We start from the raw sequence: 20,990 nt of genomic DNA, 5'->3' as shown, positions 1-20,990 counted from the left end.
ACGTTTTGATTAATCAATCCTTCCGCCACAATATATAGTCCCTGCAAACTCTTTCAAAATTTGAATTGGCACACTTTTTTTCCCAACTGGATAGGGTTTAGTAATGATGTGTAAAATGTTTGCACATTTGGGGTCAGTATTGAACCAGTAAATACTTTATTGTAGCATCCTGCGCAGTTGTGCTCAAAAGCTCAGAAGCTAACTTCCTTAATGAATTGTAGATATTTCATCGCCTATTGTTGATGCTTACGAAGTACGTACGTGGGGATTTCCTTGATGATTTGCATGGAGCTTTAGGGGATGAATTCAAAAATGTTTAGTTAGATCATAGCCACTTTTAAAGATCAATGATAAGTAAATGCCGGAGGCTAAAGTACAAGTTCTTGCACTCAAAGCAATGAGGAATTAATTAGTTGTGTAGGTCATGTCAATCCATCCCCGACTTTTTTTTAAGAAGAGTTGTAGAAAAAAAAATTAAGAATAGCTTTAACGCAAGAATTATAAAGTTATGTTTGGTCCTTTTACAAAGTTTGTTTCGCTGAATTAATATAATGACATATTTTGAAAAACATGATCAATTTTAAAAGCGTATAATGTGTTCGAATAGTACATCACAATTGAGGTAAGGTGTCAACTTACCTGTATCTATATGTACATGTATGTAGACATAAATAATTGTGCTTTTATTGTTACAGAGACACAGCTTACGTTTATGTAAAATTTATACGGTACAAATCTTGATGCACCAGATGCACATTTCGACAAATAATTTATCTTCAGTGATGCTCAACCGAATTTTTTGAAATCCGAAATAATAAACATGTAAGAGCTATTTTAGGGAAATACAAAGTGCCCCAAAAAAACTGGAGTCAAATTTGTCTAAGGATAAGAGCTATGTATGAGGGAAATAATCCTTAATTTTGAAATGAATTTCTAAATTTTATTACAACACTTAAATATACATCCGTATTTTCAAGCTAGTAACGAAGTACTTAGCTCCTGGGCTGTAGAGACCTTCCGGGACTAACAGTCCTCCAGCAGAGGCCTCAACCCAGGGCTCGCAATGTAAAACTTATACGGTACCCATTTTGATGCACCAGATGCGCATTTCGACCAATAATGTCTCGTCAGTGATGTTCAACCAAAATTTTGAAAATCCGAAATAATAAACTTGTAAGAGGTATTTTAGAGAAAAAGAAAGTGCCAAAAACCTGGAGTCAAATTCGTCTAAGGATAAGAACTCTGCATGCATAACTTTGACACTTTAGGGTACCACTCTTACTTCTTTTTTAGCTCACCTGAGCTGAACGTTCAAGTGAGCTTTTCTGATTGCCTGTTGGCCGTCGTCTGTTCGTCTATCTATCTGCCTGTCTGTCTGTCTCTAAACTTTTTACATTTTCGACTTCTTCTCCAGAACCACTTGGCCAATTTCAAACAAACTTGGCCAATAGTATCTTTGGGTGAAGGGCTTACAAGTTTGTTCAAATGAAGGGTCCTTTCAAAGGCGAGATAATCACAAAAATGCAAAAATAGCGTGAGGTCATTAAAAAATCTTTTTCTCACAAACCACTGGGCCAGAAGAGCTGAAACTTACATGAAAGCTTCCTGATATAGTTCAAATTCAAGTTTATTAAAATCATGGTCTCCGGGGATTGGATGGGTACAGTAGGGCAAATTTTAGATACGAACATATAGGACAAGTCTTTAAAAATCTTCCCAAAAACCACTTAGCCAGAAAAACTGAAATTTATATGAAAGCTTCCTCATATAGTGCAGGTTCAATTTTGTTCTATTCATGGCCTCCAGAGGTCGGATGGGGCCACAATAGGGGATCAATATTATACATAGAAATATATCGGAAACATTTTTTAAAATCTTCTAAAGAACCACTGAGATTTACATGAAAGCGTTCTGACATAGTGCAAATTCAAGTTTGTTCAAATTATGACCCCGGGGGTAAAATGGGGCCACAAGGGGGATCAAATATTTTGCATACAAATAAATGGGGAAAATCCTTAAAAGAAATTCTTCTCAAGAACAACTGAGCTAGAAAAGCTGATATTTACAAGACAGCTTGCTAGCATAGTTCAAATTTAAGTTTGTTCAAATCATGGCCTCCGGGGGTATGATGGGGCCACAATAGGGCATCAGACTTTTACATACAAATATATAGGGGAAATCTTTAAAAAAAATTCTTCTTAAGAACCACTGAGCCAAAAATTCTTATATTTACATGAAAGCTTCCTAACATAGTGCAGATTTAAGTTTGTTCAAATCATGGCCTCCGGGGGTGTGATGGGGTAACAATAGGAGATCAGACTTTTACATACAAATATATAAGGAAAATCTTTAAAAATCTTCTTCTTAAGAACCACTTAGCCAGGAAAGCTTATGTTTACAAGAAAGCTTTCTGACCTAATGCAGATTTAAGTTGATTCAAATCATGGTCCCAGGATGTAGGATGGGGCCACAAGGGGGTCAATGTTTTGCATAGAAATATATAGGGAATACCTTTAAAAATATTCTTCTCGAGAACCACTGAGCCAGAAAAGCTGATATTTAGATGAAAACTTTCTTACATAGTGTAGATTCAGGTTTGTTCAAATCATGGTCCCCGGGGGTAGGATGGGGTCACAAGGGAGATCAATATTTTGCATACAAATATATAGGGAAAATCTTTCAAAATTTACCCAAGAACCACTCTACCAGAAAAGCTGATATTTACATGAAATCTTTCTGACATAGTGCAGATTTAAGTTTGTTCAAATCACGGCCCGTGGGGTATGCTGGGGCCACAAGGGGGATAAAAATATTCTTTTTTAAGAACCAATGGGGCAGAAGAGCTGAGATTTACATGAAAGCTTTCTGACACGGTGTTGATTCCAGTTTGTTCAAATCATGTCCCCTGGGGTTAGGTTGGGGTCACAATAGAGGATGGAAGTTTTAAATACAAATATATAGGAAAAATCTATAGAAATCTTCTTCTTAAGAACCACTGGGCCAAAGAAGTTGACATTTACAAGAAAGCTTTCTGCCATAGTGTAGATTGAAGTTTGTAAAAAAAAATCACGGCCTCCAGGGGTAGTTTGGGTCACAATAGGGACTAAAGTTTTACATGAAAATATATATATGGAGTCTTCAGATATGAGCCAAGGTCATTCAGGTGAGCGATATGGTCCATGGTCCTCTTGTTTGAAAATTATTCTCATTCCCAGAAACACCTGCTGCAAATCTACATAAATCAACTCCAATATGTACTTTCGGTACTTTAATTAAATATTTTTTTGAGTTTTAAAAAAAGAAAATTCGACATGCCTCTTTCGTATAGATTTCTTTTGAATTACATCGAATACAATTGTTTGATTTCATATCAGTAGACACATTTTGAATGAACATTAATAACAAAGTAATATTTTTCAAAATGTCATTTACAGTTACCTATCATTGCGTATTTCAAATTGAGTGTCCATATTTTCTTATAAATCGGGTCCTTTCCAAATAAATACATATTAATCATAGTGTAATTTAAAGTAAGTATAGAAACTAAGGAAAACAAAGACACCGTAGCATTATCACACATAAAAGCTAACTTATGCACATGGGCGCTTCTCCGTCGTCTGTGTTTTTTGAAGTATCTCTGATGACATCAACGTGTTATTTTCGTATAAATAAATCTCACATTTTGTGTGCCCAGGGTCCGTGTCTGTCCTACTCTTAATGTTGTAGTGTTTATAGGAATTAGGAAATGCGTTTGTCCTATACCTGCTCTTAATTGTGTATTCTTTATAGGAGGTATGAGATGATCACTGTTCGTTATCTTGAACGTTTCAGTACAGGTAGATATTTAAATAATTTAGAGTTTAAAGATTAATATTCATGACCTAGCATATTTTCCCTAGTTCTGGAGGGTTACAATTTTAACTTTCACATTTGTCCTTATGTGGGTTTTTGGCTCGAAATATAATAGATCTTCCTTGAGCACACAAGAATGAACAGTTTGAATCAACAATGTTTTGTATTTGTTTTAATATGTTTTGCATTTTTTTTATCAAATACAAAATATGCATTTCTGTTATTCAAATATTTGTTCACGTTTGTTTAATATTTTCCAAGAATACACATTCGATGTTATTTATAACAATAGAATCGTCAATCATGTATGACAATTATGCCTAAAAATTATTAGCACATGTATGGTATATATTGCAGGCGAGTATTAATAGCACACCCCTCGGATGATGGATTCATTAATCATATACAACCACCTATTTCAGATGTGCTACCCTGTATAACGTCTATGAAGAAATGGAGTATTCTCGTTGTTATTTTGATGTCAGTTGACTACAAACTGGACGTACACAAACACTGGAAAGAGGATTTGATCAACATCAGAAAAGCATTCCCAGTATTGCAAAGCGAGGATGTTGAGGAAGATGATGTTCTTATAGAGGATTTAATGAAGGACAAAGTACTGGGAGTAGACGAGATAAACAACGTGATATTTGTATCCGATGATGTCCGCCATCTTGTAATGAGCTTCTTTGTCAAATTTTGTCTTCAAACTGATGATGATTATAAAAACTACCTCAATCTGTCGTCTGTGGACTCGTTAATGGAGTATTCCCGTGACTGGCTGTATATACCAATAGAAGGAGAACGACACATGTATATACCGGAGGAGATGGAAGAGTTGTTTATCAGGAGACTGGGGATAGACGCTATACTACACGTCATGGTAGAGAACGAAAACTACTTTTATAAGTTGAAAAAACCGAGAGATACTGTTTCTGCAGTTTGTAAGTGTATGCTGATTTAAAAATATTTTCATAATGAACTTATTATGTCTTATCTTGTGAATCATGTTACCTTTTTATTTTCCCCAGAGAAGGCCATGAGAAAAAGCAAATGAAAGGTGAAGATAATGATGAATATCATTGCTTTGGCAGATTTGTTATACTAGTATATGAAGTAATATCACCATTATACATTATCCACATAACAATCGTAACCTATAAATGTCTATAACGTTTAGCGCCACCAGATAACTGAAAAATTGTTGAGTGTGGCGAAAAACAACAACAATCAATCAATCAATCTATAATGTTTGGTACGTTTCATGTGTCTATATAATTTTACGATTACAGTGACTTTAATACTTTCTTTAATTTGGAAATGAGTGTGACTTGAGAAAACCACTCTCTATATAGGTATATGTAATATATCGTATGAAATTGATCACTGTTCGTTATCTACATGTCATGGTAATCTAAATATTCGCTATATCAATATTTAAAAAATACAAAATATGCTAAATAATCTTTGAAAGAAGTTTCTGGCAAGAAATCAATGATATCCAAATGATGCAGAAGAAGTACATGTAGATATATATTCTATTCTCATATTACTGAGTTACTCGTATAAGGGTGGATTTGATCTCGGTCACTCAGTGTTCGATAAGAGGAAGATTGACATGTTTTCCAACGATGAAAAGCTTGAAAACCACATGGTGATAGATTTCTTAGTTTTGATTACTAATAATGTTATTACGATTGATATATATATACTTTGATATGTGAAGATAACGAACAGTGATCAATCTTACAACCTCAACAATGAACACAAAACTCAGTAAATCTGTTTTTGGAAATTTCATGCAAAATAAACACGTTTTGTTCTTTACTGGTGTTACTTGTGACATCATATTTAGATAGCTGAATACTAATTAAGCTTAATTGCATTGTGAAAAATAACATCGTAGTGTTAGGTAATGAATGTATACAAACTGTATGCTTATTTGGTATATAAAACGTCTTTCGCATAATCAAACATTTTTCAAATCTACGAATTTAGTATTCAATTTAATATTCGTTGTACGAAGTGTTTCCCTGACCACTTAGTAACCAGCGCACTTCATGTGAGAGAGTCCGGTATTATTCCATGTCCAATTAGAAGGGCGACTTCTAGACATGTTAGAGAGTCAGGTATCATTCCGTGTCCAATTAGAACGGTGGTTACTAAATTATACTGTACTCTTTATATGTGTACGTAATTGAGAAGTAATGCTACAAGTAGTGTTCCTATTCTACAATCATCAAATAATATTTTTTCTACATACTTAAGTGTGTATTCATGTGATATTCCTGCCCTATTTTTCAGTGAAAGTACCTCGGGAAATCCTTGACTGGGACTATGCTGCGCGAAGCAGATACGCAGAATGTGCCAGGAAAGGAACTCAAACAATACACAGGGCTCGTGCAATGATAGTTGGATGCGCAGGGGCTGGAAAATCCACTTTGCTTAAACGTCTACAGAAAAGAAGTCTGGATGAACTGAAACAGATTCAGTCTACAGTAGGACTAGAAGTACACGAAGACATATTTGAGATTACTCCGGAATCTGATTGCCTAAAAGGTATACATAAGACGTCTAGATATCTACATTTTTGCATTATTAATTTTCTCATCATCAACTATGAGGCAGTATATATACATTAGCTCAAATTTAGCTGACATATTTCTATATTCATATGAAGCAGAATTTATTCAAAAACTTCTGCATGAGAAAAAAAAAATATTGCTGTAGCCTTCAATTCGACATTTAAATATATCGACGACTGTTTGTCAATTAACAATAATACCTTTCATTCATATGTCGATTCGATATATCCCTGTTAGCTCGAAATAAAAGACACCAGAGTCGTTCACTTCTCCTTCATACTTAGATATTTTATTAGACGTTAACGGCAAACTGACTACTCAACTATATGAAAAACGGGATGATTTCTGCTTCTCCATCATCAATTTCCCAAATTTATGTAGCAATATTCCATTATCACCTACATCTGATGTTTATATCTTTTAACTGAATGGATACGCAAGAGCTTGTTCTGTGTATCGTCCGTTTCGATTGAAGTCAGCATTTCGCAAATTCTATGGTCGTTATAACGATCTGGTTTGTCAATGCAACCTATCATTTGGACAAATGCTGTCTGACATCTTTCATACCGATCGTTAGGTTGTTCTTGGCACACTGATTTTGACTACGGATAACTCCGTTTACCTGATAGGGCATGCGGCGGATGTGACCGGTCGGCAATTAATGCTTGCTACTCCTAGGCACCCGATCCAACTTCTGGTGTGTCCAGGTGTCCGTGTTTGCCCAACTATCTACTTTGTATTGCTTACAGGAGTTATGAGATTGATCACTATTCGTTATTTTCACCTTTCATTCCTCCATAATTCTATCGTATATGTATGTCTCGTCATGTTTTCTATTAGATCTACCAGTTGACACAGATAAAGAGGGGAAACAACTCTTGAGTGTTGTGGACTTTGGTGGACAGTGCGCCTATTACGCGTGTCATCAGGTCTACCTCAGTAGAAGAGCTTTTTATCTTCTCGTCATTGACATGTCTAAAGCATTTGATGAGAAAGTTGACCCAAAACTCTGTGAACAGGCAGGGACAATGTTTACTGACTGGTCTTATGGGGGTAAGTGGCGTGAAAGAATACAAGTATTCTCCAGATAATTTATCCAGAGTGTGGCGGTCAGAGGTACAGGGGGTACGGGTTTGAATCACAGCCTTGTCTTTTGCATTGTTTCTCTTCTTGTTATTTTTGGTTCCGTAAACTGGCAGGTGAAAATGCCTGCCAGGGCCAAAGATCATAAGTTGATGTTTTCAAATTGTAAGGGCATTTAGTGTAGTGCGGAATATGGCGGGCAGAGGGATTCGATCAACGGATGCCAGATAGCTCAGTTGGTAGGGTACCTGCCTCGAGGTTCAGGAAAACCCGGGTTCGAATACCGGTCTAGTATTCTGCATTATACCATTTCTGTTACGAGAGAATTTCAAATTTTAAGAAGCAAATATATGGTAAATAAAGATATGTGATAATCATCATGTCTATATAGATACCATGTTGCAGGTAAATGTATTTCATCCCTATCCATATACTATTTATAAGCGGAATATTGTACATACAGAAGTGATACTAAACCCCCAATGTAAGATGTTCTAGATACAGTAACTTCACTTGACATTAGACATTATGTATAAATATGGATAGCATGAGGTATTGGTAGTAAAGACAACCATAAACAAATGTCCAATGTCGTCATTTAACGAACTGTATTATGGTGTGCATTTTCATGTACGTATATCCCTATGTTTTTCTGCTTGTATCTCTTGGCTGTTTCACCTCCATGTCAAATATTTCATACCGAGCCATAGAATTAAGCTGATGTATCTTGGGGGGGGGGGGGTATGGGTCCTGATCATGTCATTGTGACCTCGATCTAATTGTTATCCAGAACATACAACTTGGTCGCTAGATATTTCTCGTGGCAGTAATTCCCCAAGTTTAACATTCTAGGTTTCAACACAGTCAAATCGTGTCCAGATCCCGTATTGGACACTGTGAGTCGTTGGACTATCACACTTGGTCCAGGTGATGGAGAACCTCGATTACGTTGCAATGATTTTATCCCAATATCGAGATTACAAATGAGAGAATCACAGATTGTGGCTGTGAGGATGCATTAAGGCCATGTATTTCCTGATAGGCATATCATGTACTCTTTATTGTATTTATTCATCGTGTCATGCAACCTACATGCGATACACATCGCCCATCTATCTGGTATTTTTCTGAATACTCGTAGTTAGATATACATGTAAATAACAATGTACTTATAAAAGGATATCAGTATTAACGCTAGCGTAGAGGACTATTATATCGACAGTCGAAAAAAAATGTCTTCCATGACTGAGGAATGTATGTCTTTTTATTGCTGCAAATGTGAATAGTGAAAAGTGACGGTGTGTTCTAGAGAATGATATAACATAGATTTCCAAATGTATTTAAACTCAACGTAGCAAAAATAGAACATACACTTTATGCAATTGAATATGTTAAAAGTTGACATTAAAAACTTCTACCTAGTACACGTTTTCATGTAACCTGCCATGTTAACAAGGTAATCACATTAATGATGAATGTATAGTGAATACCGTAGTATAGTAGAAATGATAAGTTAGAGTTGTCATATTGTTTCTGAATAACAGTAAGATGTTAACAGTGGCAATGCCCTTATACTGTGTTATCAATAGATATACTGAGGACTTACATGTACAAGTATATTGTATATGGAGACGTTACCATTGCCAGTGATGGGCTTCAAATTTTAGGTCTATGCTCGGCGCTTATGTCCTATCATCAGGGAGGTATCTTTATCGTACCACACTTGCTGTAACACGGGACCTCGGATTTTGTGATCTCAATCAAATGACCGCCCCATATAGTAGCCTCATACGACAAGCAAGGGGTACTGAGTATCTACTTTAACCCGGATTCTCACGGGACTACCGAAAATTTAATTTCTCTTGCGTATCAAATCATTTGAGAAACATAAATACTATACACATATGGTATTTTAATATTGCTATCTAAGTATGGAGAAAACGATGATTCTAAAATATATTGCTACCATATAGGTAGTAACACAAGCCTAAATATAAATACTGAAAGTTGGTTATAGAAAACGTTTAAATATGTAATCCATTCTTAATGCGTAAAAGAACCCTTTGGAGCCAGGCATGATTACTCATATATATAAATGAGACATAATAATGATCATTAGCCACGATATATGTCGTTTGCTCATAGAGATACAATGCATCTTGGGGATAAAAGGTTATCTTTGTAAATGGTTTAATGAATAAACATATGAAATTCAAATGAATCTGGATCTAAGTGAAGAATGATCTTTTACGCAAACGGTTATCTTAGTTCTTTCCTTTTAAATTTTTAACGCAAAGTAATGTTATTTTACATCATAATCACTCCATGGAAGCATGCAACTGACATTTTGCAAGATTTTGTTGTGAATCCTCACACTATTTACCATCGTTTAAAATTACTAGTAGTTATCATAACATTTCAAGCTTTCCTAACACTGTCGAGCGCGTTTCCCCCCGTATTTAGGACCGAGTAAGCCCTGCATGTGTGTGTTTTGAAACACGGAATAGCAGTATGTTGGTTTGTTCTAAAATATACTGCATAAGAGGATTCTAATTTGGACATCAACTCACCTACGACCTTCCATCCCCATCGAATTCAAAGTGTGATTGAACTGCTAATGATCTTTTCAGTGCATAATAACAATCCGAGCGGTAAATGGTGAAATAAAAACTTTTGGTTGGGCACCTGTTACAGTTATATTTTTTTCTTGTTGAAAATCCTTAAGCCTTGCGTCAAACATACGACTATGATACAATGGCAATCGAACTGTAATTTGGTGAAATTTTGTAGGTTTTAATGAGCCTATAAGGTGTTTTATTCAAATTGGCATATCACATATCTGGGCATTAAGAGAAGATGTGATATCATTTTGATATATCAAATACAGAAGTATTTTACTTCCAAAACAAATTATGTAGTTAGAAAGATACATGTACACTAACTCTCTTAAATCATGCATTGATTCTCTCAATCCAGTGTGATGTGCTAGAGAATGATGCATCACGCCATCAATGAGTTTTTTTCTTTAAATCATTAAGCCAACAGAAATATAAATTGTTTGCTTGAGAGCATCTGAACTTGTGGCAAAGAAAGAGAGAACCAGAACTGACTGCATATAAAATAACAAATTATGGTTTTACAGAATACCTGTTGTTTTGGTTGAAGTCAGTGCATACGTACTGTGACAATGACGCCCCAGTGATCATCGTTGGAACACATTTAGACGAAGCCAAAGCTCAGGTATCGTGCATATTCATTTAAGGATGTTCTCTCCTGGTTTGAATTTTTTCAGAAGTATCAAACTTTAAAAAAAAAACTATTTTAACTAATACATCTTTATCCGAAAGACATTTAAAACATAAAAAAGAGTATGTTAGTGTGGACTTTAAAGAATTACAGTCCTCAAATTTGCTCCTTTGCTGAAACTTAATTTTTCATGAAAATCACCAATTTTCACAAGAAACACACTATAAAACAAATATTAAAGACAGAATAATCTTGGTTGTCTTTTATTTTATGAAAATTAAGCATAATTGATTGTTTCAATAACTTTTACATAAAATATATCACCAATTCTACAAAAATCAATTATTAATTAAAATAATTATATAAAATATCACACAAATTTGAAGACCTATTTCATCAAAAAATTCAACCTAGGGAGAATATATGTATCAAACTTTTTCTGAAATTACTAATGTTGATTTGAATCATATTTCTGCTCAATTTAAATTTTAAAAAATGTGTGGGGTAGTGTGCATTGAAACAAAGATTTGAACCATGTTGTGTCTCCACCCCCTTCTGACACTGACATACATTCTAAACAATAACAATATACGATTTGTTATAAAATGTGTATTTTTCAATGTATATTTACAAATTCTATATATTTATTTCATTATATGATAAATAATCAGAAAACATAAATAATATATGCAAACATACAATACTAATTCATTTATAACTACAGAATGTGTAAAACATATGCCCCCGCATCAGCATTTTCTAATTTCCATGCACTGTGACCTTGATCTTTGACCTTCTGACTTCAAAATTGATAGGCATCTTCCCGTCTTGGTATCCATATGTCCAAATTTGGTTTGAATAGAATGCAAAGTATTTGAGTTTTTATCCAGAAACTACTTTTAACAGTCAACTTCCATGTGGCCATGAGGAAGAAATCTGCACTTCCTGGTATGGTTCTTCATGTGATGATAGCACAACTCATCCCTCTCACTGTGGTTACCAAATGGATGTAGCTAAAAAGCAAACATTGGAACTCAATTTATATCAATACTGTAAATTCTTAACAATAGAACAGAATATACTATTAGGTTTACCACCAGACTGCTAATACACCAACTTCAACTAACTCCAATTTTTGTTTAGCCAGGGATTCTGTTTTAATGCCTTGCCCAACAAATTGTTACTCTAAAAGAATTCCTTAAGGAAAATGTTATATATGAATTTGTTCGTGCATAAATGACTGTTTATGAAATATATGCTAAAATTCTAATCAGGATTTGTTTTTAAATGTGCATTTTTAATACTCTATAAATAAATTTTAACATTATTAAAAGGTTTTGACAATTACACTTTGAAGGAATAATCAAAATAAAATTTTGATAAAATAATATAGTTTTAATTTTCCAGAACTGATTAGAAACTAATTATCGATCTAGTAGCCCCCCCCCCCCCCCCCAACCCCCTCAACCCCCATATTTATACATGTATATATAGTCAACAAATTATCTTTTGTTTTAACTAATTTGTACACGAATGGCGCGTCATAATTCTCTAGATGGGAGAAACCCCCCTTTTCCCTTTGAACACTTTTTAATGAATTAAATTCGCTGTATACTTTGGCGATTGTTTAAAACATTGACGTAGATTACACTTTTTTAATCAAAATGATGCTTCAATAATGATACATTGAACGTTAGGAGCGAGATTCGCTCATGACCGACTAACTAGGCGGGATCGGGAAAATCGGAGATCAATTTAGGTACAGATCTACACAGTTTGCAGATTTGTTTTCATAAAAAAATTCTTGTATATTGAAAAAACTTACAAAATCATTCAATACTATATCAGCAGCCTCTGATTCAGGTACTACAACGCTAACACCCTTCCATTTTCCCTTCTCGTCTGACACTGTGTACAGTACTGTAGTGTGTCACCATGTGCGTGGTTGTGCATGCTTGTCTGTAATTTTCTTTGTCTGCCACTCACTCGTGAAAATATCAGATGCAGACTGATCTATAACTGCCGTTTTACTTCTAACGAATCGCCCATGTATGTTTCTGGACTGCTTTAGGATAAATCAAATGTGACATCGTACAGTGTGCGTCTTCGAGCTCGAGTTTGTTTACAATCGTAACGTCATCATGAATGTCGTAAAATGAGAAAATAAGTTTAAAAAATTGTCATTTTTAAATTAATTTTTGTTAGTTTATTAACATTACTTACAAATAAAAACTTATATTAATGTTCTTCTTTATGCATACGAAATAAAACACTCGTGTCCCATAGTTACGACTTTGGAAAGTATGGAGACTCACTCACGGTAAAAGTACCACGAGAGTACGCCCTTAAGATAATTTGAATATATAATGCGATGGACATATCTCAATTACTACGTTGACATTCATACAAAGTACATTACATTGCATTCAGAGAAGTCATAGAACAAAGTCAGAAAACGATTTAAATAAGCGTTAAGGTAAATAGAACAAATTTAGACTAAAATATATACATTTATGCACCGTCACAAAGTGGTCGATACATATAGTTCTATCCTTGTCCGTCCTTCCACGACACCTAGTCTCCCGGACTTTCTTCCTAAACGCCATGAGCTTTTTCATTGATTTTTTGGTATGTAGGTGTACAATGATGTTATACATATGGTGTACATATGGAGATTCAGTTGATAATCTGAGATTGAATTCTTACTAAATTTATCTTAAGACATTTCTTACTCCTGATATAGTTTCATAAAGATGTCTAGCTGTTATATAGTCAATTAATCAATGTTTCACTTTTGAATGATAAACAGTTTATTGCTGGATTGATTTGTTGGATCATTTAAAGCTTGCAAATAACAGAAAATTGAAGATTGCATTACTTGTCTTCATTGGTTAAGCCCTTGGGTGAAGGTAGAAAATGGTTCAGATGTACTTGTCACAAAAATGCTATTATTGATTTCTTTGTATCTTTCAAGAGGGTACTACTATTTTCTCTTTTTGGACTCATTCAAAACTCCCTGAAAGGTGAGGAAAACGAACAGTGATCAATCTCATAATTCCTATAAGCAATACAAAATAGAGAGATTATCACACCCACAGTGAGCCCTATATCTTGATCAGGCAAACGGGGTAATTTGTAGTGAAAATCAATGTGCCAAGAACGGCGTAATGATCGGCCGTCAGACAGCATTTGGCCCAATGAAGGTAGTATTGGCAATTGAAATCGTTATAACGACTATAGAATTTGCAAAATACTGACTACAAATGAGACTGTTGCAACTCCTGTAACATCAGCTTGTTTGTAAGTAGACTACCTCAATTTGAAAATTTATCCTTCGCAAAAACAAAAAAAAAGACAATAACAAACATTGACCAATCTCATAACTCCCATAAGGAATACAAAGTAAAGGAAAAAAGGGAACAAACACGGACCTCTGGACATACATGAGCCATTGCGTACCGAATCAATTGAGAGATATAAACGCCACTGCGTACCGAATTGTTTAACGTCCCTCTCAAGAATATTTCACTCATATGAAGACCATCACTGCCAGTAAAGGTCCGCAAAATTTAGGACTATGCTCGGCGCTTATGGCATTTGAGCAGGGAGGGATTTTTATCGTGCCACGCCAGCTGTGACACCGGACCTCGGTTTTGGCGGTCTCATCCGAAGGACCACCCCAATTTAGTCGCCTCTTACGACATGCAATAGGTACTGAGGACCTATTCTAACTCGGATCCCCACGGGAACCGAATGCGCTGAGAGATATAAACACCATATGCAGGTTCACAGGCAATTGTGTCGGTTGGGTTCGAATTTACTATTAAGGAGTAAAGATATAGAACTCTTGGAGCTATCTTGGACTTCGGTTCATTAATTGGGGTAAGAAATTCAATTTAGAAACGATATTTCACGCTGCAGATTCTATGAAATAGCTTGTTACAACGCGCAAACATTCAGTTTAGTCGTATAGTGACAGGGCCCAGATAAAAGTTGACCAAAAATAGTAGGCATTTTTCAGAAGTTGACGATGGAAGACCTGAAATCATCCTGTGTGCCATCAAGTTAAGTTAGTTTACCGTGGATATTTACTTTTAAATAAATGGGGCGGTCCCTCGGATGAGACCGCAACAACCGAGCAAATGCGACACGATAAGGGTCCCCCCTGCTCAATTGCCATAAGCGCCGAGCATAGGCCTACATTTTACAGCCCTTCACCGGCAATGGTGACGTCTCCTTATGAGTGAAATATTTTTGAGAGAGACGTTAAACAGTATTCAATCAATCAATCATCAATAAAATATGTAAGTAGGAAGGAGACGCATAGGATTCTTTGAGGTCTTATTTTGAGCTTACAAGGATAAATCGACATTTGAATGATTATTGTTAATTGATAAAACATGTCCTTCCATTATAAATATTTTTCATCAGAAATAAAACACTGGACCTCAATGTTTTGAATGTATATGATTTAAAATTATGTTTTGTGGTAAACAAACTACAAGGTGTATCACGCGCCATCTTGGTTTTCATTTTTATCAGCTACATCGCTTGCAATTTTCCACGATAAGTTCAATTCAATGTGATACCTAGACCCCTACCTCTTGCAGCAACTCTGTCAAGGTCATATTTCTTGCACCACCATGGTGAACTGGAAATAGCGTCCATTTATAGGTTGTAATCAACCGTCAAATATCTTTCACTGCTTGTTTGCAGGATGACTCTTTATTTGCAGGAGGATATTTTAGTATATATCTTTAAAACGTCGTGTTTTTGTGATATAAAATTATAGCTGTTTGATTTCCGGTCAAAGTTGCTGAACTTGATGCACATGGATTCCTCTCAAATTCTAAATCCTAAATATTATTGAAAACAGCATCTATATCTTACCAGATTTAACTTCCTTAGATTTAATTTAAACGACTCAATCTTCTATCATGAATTGAATTGAGAACTTGTGTAAAAGTGTATTTATGGGCAATAATGTTGCAGAATAGGCGAATGGTTCCATGGAATAAGCCATGTCTTTCACCCGATTGTGTTCAGGCGCTCTCATTGTAATATTTTAACAAATGAAATCTTAAATGCTTTCTGTCAACAGGGGATCAATTAAGAATTTATGTACGCGAGTTATAGTGTATAAAAATCGATGGCGCTGAATAGTTCAAAGAAAACATCCCCACCTCTTCCATTTACATTATACGATGCAGTTTGTTTTGTTTTCGCTTACCAAGGTGGTAACGAACAGTGATCAATCACATAACTCCTATACGGAATACAACATTAAAAGTTGGGCTCTGCAAATAATACAAATATACACCGATTAAACCCGGATGTCCTTTCACATACGTCTTGAACATATTCCAAATGTTTTATGGTAATAATTTCTTTATTTACCTATTAAGCATATGAGCGTGATGATCCAGGTTAGAATAGGTCCTCAGTACCTCTTGCAAGTCGTAAGATGCGACTAAATGGGGTGGTCCTTCGGGTGAGACCGCAAAGGGCAAGGTCCCGTTTCACAGCAGGTGTGGCATGAAGAAGATCCCTCCCGTCAGTAAGCTCCGAAGATAGGGTTAAATTTTGCAGCCCTTCACTTCCAATGGTAACGCCTCAAGATGAGTGAAAAATTCTAGAGCAGGACCGTAAACAATACATTTGGACCAGTAAATATGTTAAACTTAAAAATAATAATCCTTTGAATATATATATATATATATATATATATATATATATATATATATACAGTACACGACACGAGTTTTATGCGTGTTCCATGCAACGCGGTGGAACAAATTTGCCCCAAACACGGTGGACCTTTAAAATTGTCGGCACCTTTGAAGTCCTATTTTTCCGCGCGAGCTAGACATTGAAGTCCACGGAGGATCTCTGTGGATGCCACCGCGCATCTCCGTGGATGTCTCCTGTACCTCCATCGATGACACCGTGTACCTCCGTGTGATAAAACAAAGAAATAATTTCCGAAATGATTCACTCCAAAAACCTTTTCGTATAGCCAGCATGCATGCCCCCACCCCATTACTTATTTAGAAATTAGCTATAAATCATTCAATTCTTGTAATTGTTTAATGATACGTTGGTGTTTTCGGTATATATCCGTATGTAGCCTTCCCTGCAAACGTTCACACCTTTTTATGAAACGCCCAAATTCTCGACATCCTGTATATAAACACCTGTTATTCCTACCACTCGTCGGTACATTGTTTCACGGCACGTGCAGCACAATTTCACCAGATAAAAGAAGGGTCATGAACAACGACAATCACATGCCAGTAATTTCAATTTGATAAATAGCAGTTCAAAGAAATGTGTACCATAAGCAATGGTTTATTTTTACGTAAAGATTTCATTGTAATTAGGAATATGTGATTGAGGTCAGCTATATACTTGTACATGTTTACATTGGATATGAATTTCATTATGTACTCAACTGTGAAGCAATGTGAGCAAAGAATCAAATTTTTACCACCTACACAAATAAATATTAAGAATATATTTCCTTTTAAACAAACCTTTAGAAAACTCCGTACTTTCATTAAGAAAATAATCAAATAAAATGTGTTCCCCTACCTAGAATGCCCATACTTCACATTAATAATAACACGGTTTTTATTTTATTTTTTAACTTGATAAATACTTTATAACACGAATGAGTCTGTATTATTTACTAAATGTATATATAACAGCTTTTTGTCTTTATATTTTTGTATACCATTGCATAATGGTGATGAGATCCAATAAATTGAATTGAGTACTTGTAGTCTTGAAATATCACAAAGTATAGAGTTGACAACCATTGAAATAAAAATGCAGACGTTTTCTCGTTTATTCAGTAACTCAATAACTTGCGCGTCTTCTGAATGAAAGTTGTAAAACAAACGTACTAGGTTTTGGTCAGTTATAACATAATACGGGGGTAAAATTCATCTAATCTCCGCTAGCAATGGGTTTTGAGTCAACTGTGCCTTCGTGAACGAATAATTTCGGCTAGCGAAGATGGGAAACAAAGCCTAGATAGTTCGCTTGCATTAACATGTATTATGAAGGTGAAATCGAAGAATTATCCAGTAAATCCAATGTTGCAGTATATATCGCATGTATTTATTTTATTTTTGACTGAGAGGGAGATAGACAGCTAAGCACGTACATGTAACATCGTTTTAGAAGGAGGGGGGGGGGGGCTCATTGATTAGTCCTAACCCGGACCTGCCGAAAAATTTAACGTGTAAAGAAAACAAAATGGGAAATAAAAACAATATCAGAATGAAAGGGGATAGATAATTAATCAGAATTTTTTTTATATATTGAACGTATTAAACTTCCCGTATCTGCATACATTCATGAATATTATAATCAATGATTACCAATGCTCTCTCTCTCTCTCTCTCTCTCTCTCTCTCTCTCTCTCTGTTGCTTTCATTATCTAATGCATCTAAAGATTAATTAAAGATTTTAATAATCGATAGCGTATATGAATAAAAGCAAATAATCGTTAAGTCATTTCTGTTTATATTGATATTAGTCTTTTTCATCAAATAGTTGCATTTGATACCGAGGATTTACATCCTTAAATATTGATTACAAGCACGTAGAATCGGAGAGGGTGTAATTTGAAAACTTGAAAGTTAAGGATTTAGCCTTGTAGCTTGTAGCGACCTACCCACTGCACGATTTAAGAAATTGAAGTCGGAAGGGCGAATGGAGACAGTTTCAGACTACTCCCCCCCCCCCCCCCTCACACACACACATGCTCCCAATTTAAGGTTTTCGTAATCGGACAATTTAAGCACCATTTTTGTTGTTATTTGATTGCTTGTGAAGAAATTTACACAACTTAACCGACAACATACCCCTTCTGATACATTGAAAAATATAAGTAATGTTAGCACGGGGCTCTATAAAGTTCAATTTGCAGTTTGGTCATACTTCGTCATTCAATAACTTATTCAAAATAAAAAAAAAATGTTTATCGGGTTAGCAGTACTATGATGTATGACTATAACAATGGCCTGTGTATAACTTGTAGTACATTCCATGCAAATTCGAAAGGGTTTTCACCTCAGTAGAACAATAGGGGTCAGCTAATCCGTGTATTTGAAATCAACAGAAGTGCTTAGCTTCTTGCGGAAAGTGTGAAATATATTGGGTCGGCGCAAGATACCCGTGATCTTAGACTAGATCTGATATCGCGCCGACCCAATATATTTCACACTTTTCATAAGAGGTCAAAACCCAAACTAGCTAACCGTAATTTACTTATACTGTGACAAAGACCCTAGGAATGTGCATGGTATATACTTATTATACAAAAATCATTGCATTATCCAGACACTCTCGATGAACATTTTTTTTTATGAAAACCTCTATCAAAGTACATCGAAAATAAGTCTCGGTCAAATGTAATTAACTCGGGAATTTAAAAATAAATCACTCGGTGGTTTGTATTTTTGCTTCTATTAATTACGTAATAAATTAATTCCAATTTGTTAATCATCGACAATGCTCTAATTTCTATATTGGAACAAGTTATATTTGTCAAGATGCATATTAACACAATATGATGGAAGTAATTATGTTAAACAGCGCATTTGTCAGAGAGAGAGAGAGAGAGAGAGAGAGAGAGAGAGAGCACATAAATAATTATTAAATATCCCTATCACAAGTTGTATATGTATGTTTTTCATTTACTGAATATACTAATTCGCATTCAAAACAGGAATTGCCTGCAAGTACGCATTATTTAAACATAGAATTTAAGAATATTTTAATGTAGAAAGAACTATTAAAGAAAAAAATTCAAAACCAGATTTTCTTAAAAACATAACAGATAGTGTTTGGTATCGTTGGAATTGGCTCAAAATGCTGAAAAACAATTTAAGTATCGGGAAGGAAAATATTGACATTTTTTCTTTTCTTAAAATTCCAGCCTTATCTTCATTGTTTGGCCTGCGGCACATTTTCACATCTCCCGCAAGGCGCCCGTGGCCAGAACAAAGCTCTTAGCAGCTGTGTGTATTCTCAAATAACACACACCGTGGAACACGGAGGACACGGTGTATCTCCGTCGATTTTCCACCGTGGTCTTTCCACGGTGGGGTGTATAAAACTTGTGTCGTGTACTGTATGTGAAACTTATACGGTACCAATTTTGATGTACCAGATGTAAATTTCCACAAATAATGTCTCTCCAGTGATGCTAAACCGAAAATGTTTGAAATCCGAAATAACAATAGACTTGTTAGAGCTATTGTAGAGAAAAACGGAAGGAAGATGAATTTCATTATAATTTAGAATTGACAACAATGAATTAGTCTTCATCTACAGATTAACAGAATATATATACAATAATTCAGCTGCAATTGCTTATTAGTATTATGCTTTATACATGCAAATCCACACCTGATAACGATATGATGGATAGGATAAATCCATTTACCTCATCAGGATATAGGGCTCAAGGCGCGTTTGACCGGTCGACAGGGGATGCTTAAGCCTCCTAGACACCTGATCCCATCTCTGGTGTATCCAGGGGTCCGTGTTTGTCCAACTATCTATTTTGTATTACGTATAGGAGTTAAGCGATTGATCACTATTCTTTTTCTTCGCCTTTTATGAGTTAAGTGATTTAAGGTATGTGGCTAATGGGAGTCATGTTAAGTCCCACTAACTCTAATTAACGACAAGTGTCGACATTGTCAGCGATCCGTATTTCCTTTCATATTGTTTTTCTACCTCATTTGGCGAACCCATATTACACACACCTCATTAAAATGATTCCAAGGGAGATACTTTGATAGGACAGCTTATTGCAGAAAATTCACTATAAAGAGTCGCAAATATAAATACATATATCACATTGAATCTGATATTCCTTGCAACTATTGCAAGAGGTACTGAAAGAAATCATTTCAGAATCGGAATTTGAAGATGAATTTCATTAGAATTTAGAATTGACAACAATGAATTAGTCTTCATTTACAGATTATGTACGTAACATTGGACTCCGATTTAATTAACAACGTTTTAAAAGCGATTCTTTGACGAAAAAAACTGGCAAATTGGCATCAACTAAAATGTGCGCAAGAGAGAATCTTCAACGCCATCATCTCAAAGACAGTGCATTGATACATGCAATGACAAATGGAGTGTCGTTCTCGCATATTCCGGAATTGATAAGCACGTCGGGATTTCTTGACAGAGGAG

General features: G+C 35.3%; 1 protein-coding gene across 1 annotated transcript in view; it reads left to right on the top strand.

The window, feature by feature from the left end:
• LOC130052911 (uncharacterized) overlaps window positions 1-20,990 on the top strand; it is a 143,348-nt gene that overhangs the window by 105,704 nt on the left and 16,654 nt on the right. Inside the window, exons 8-11 of the mRNA XM_056159123.1 lie at window positions 4,275-4,796; window positions 6,157-6,411; window positions 7,278-7,490; window positions 10,663-10,760. Of these exons, the coding sequence (XP_056015098.1) occupies window positions 4,275-4,796; window positions 6,157-6,411; window positions 7,278-7,490; window positions 10,663-10,760 (1,088 nt within the window). The remainder of the gene's footprint in view (window positions 1-4,274; window positions 4,797-6,156; window positions 6,412-7,277; window positions 7,491-10,662; window positions 10,761-20,990) is intronic.

The sequence above is a fragment of the Ostrea edulis genome, chromosome 3 (genome assembly GCF_947568905.1).
Source record: "Ostrea edulis chromosome 3, xbOstEdul1.1, whole genome shotgun sequence".
NCBI classification, from domain to species: Eukaryota; Metazoa; Mollusca; class Bivalvia; order Ostreida; family Ostreidae; genus Ostrea; species Ostrea edulis.
Note: the sequence above shows the minus strand (reverse complement) of the source record. Positions and strands in the feature narration are given on the sequence as shown.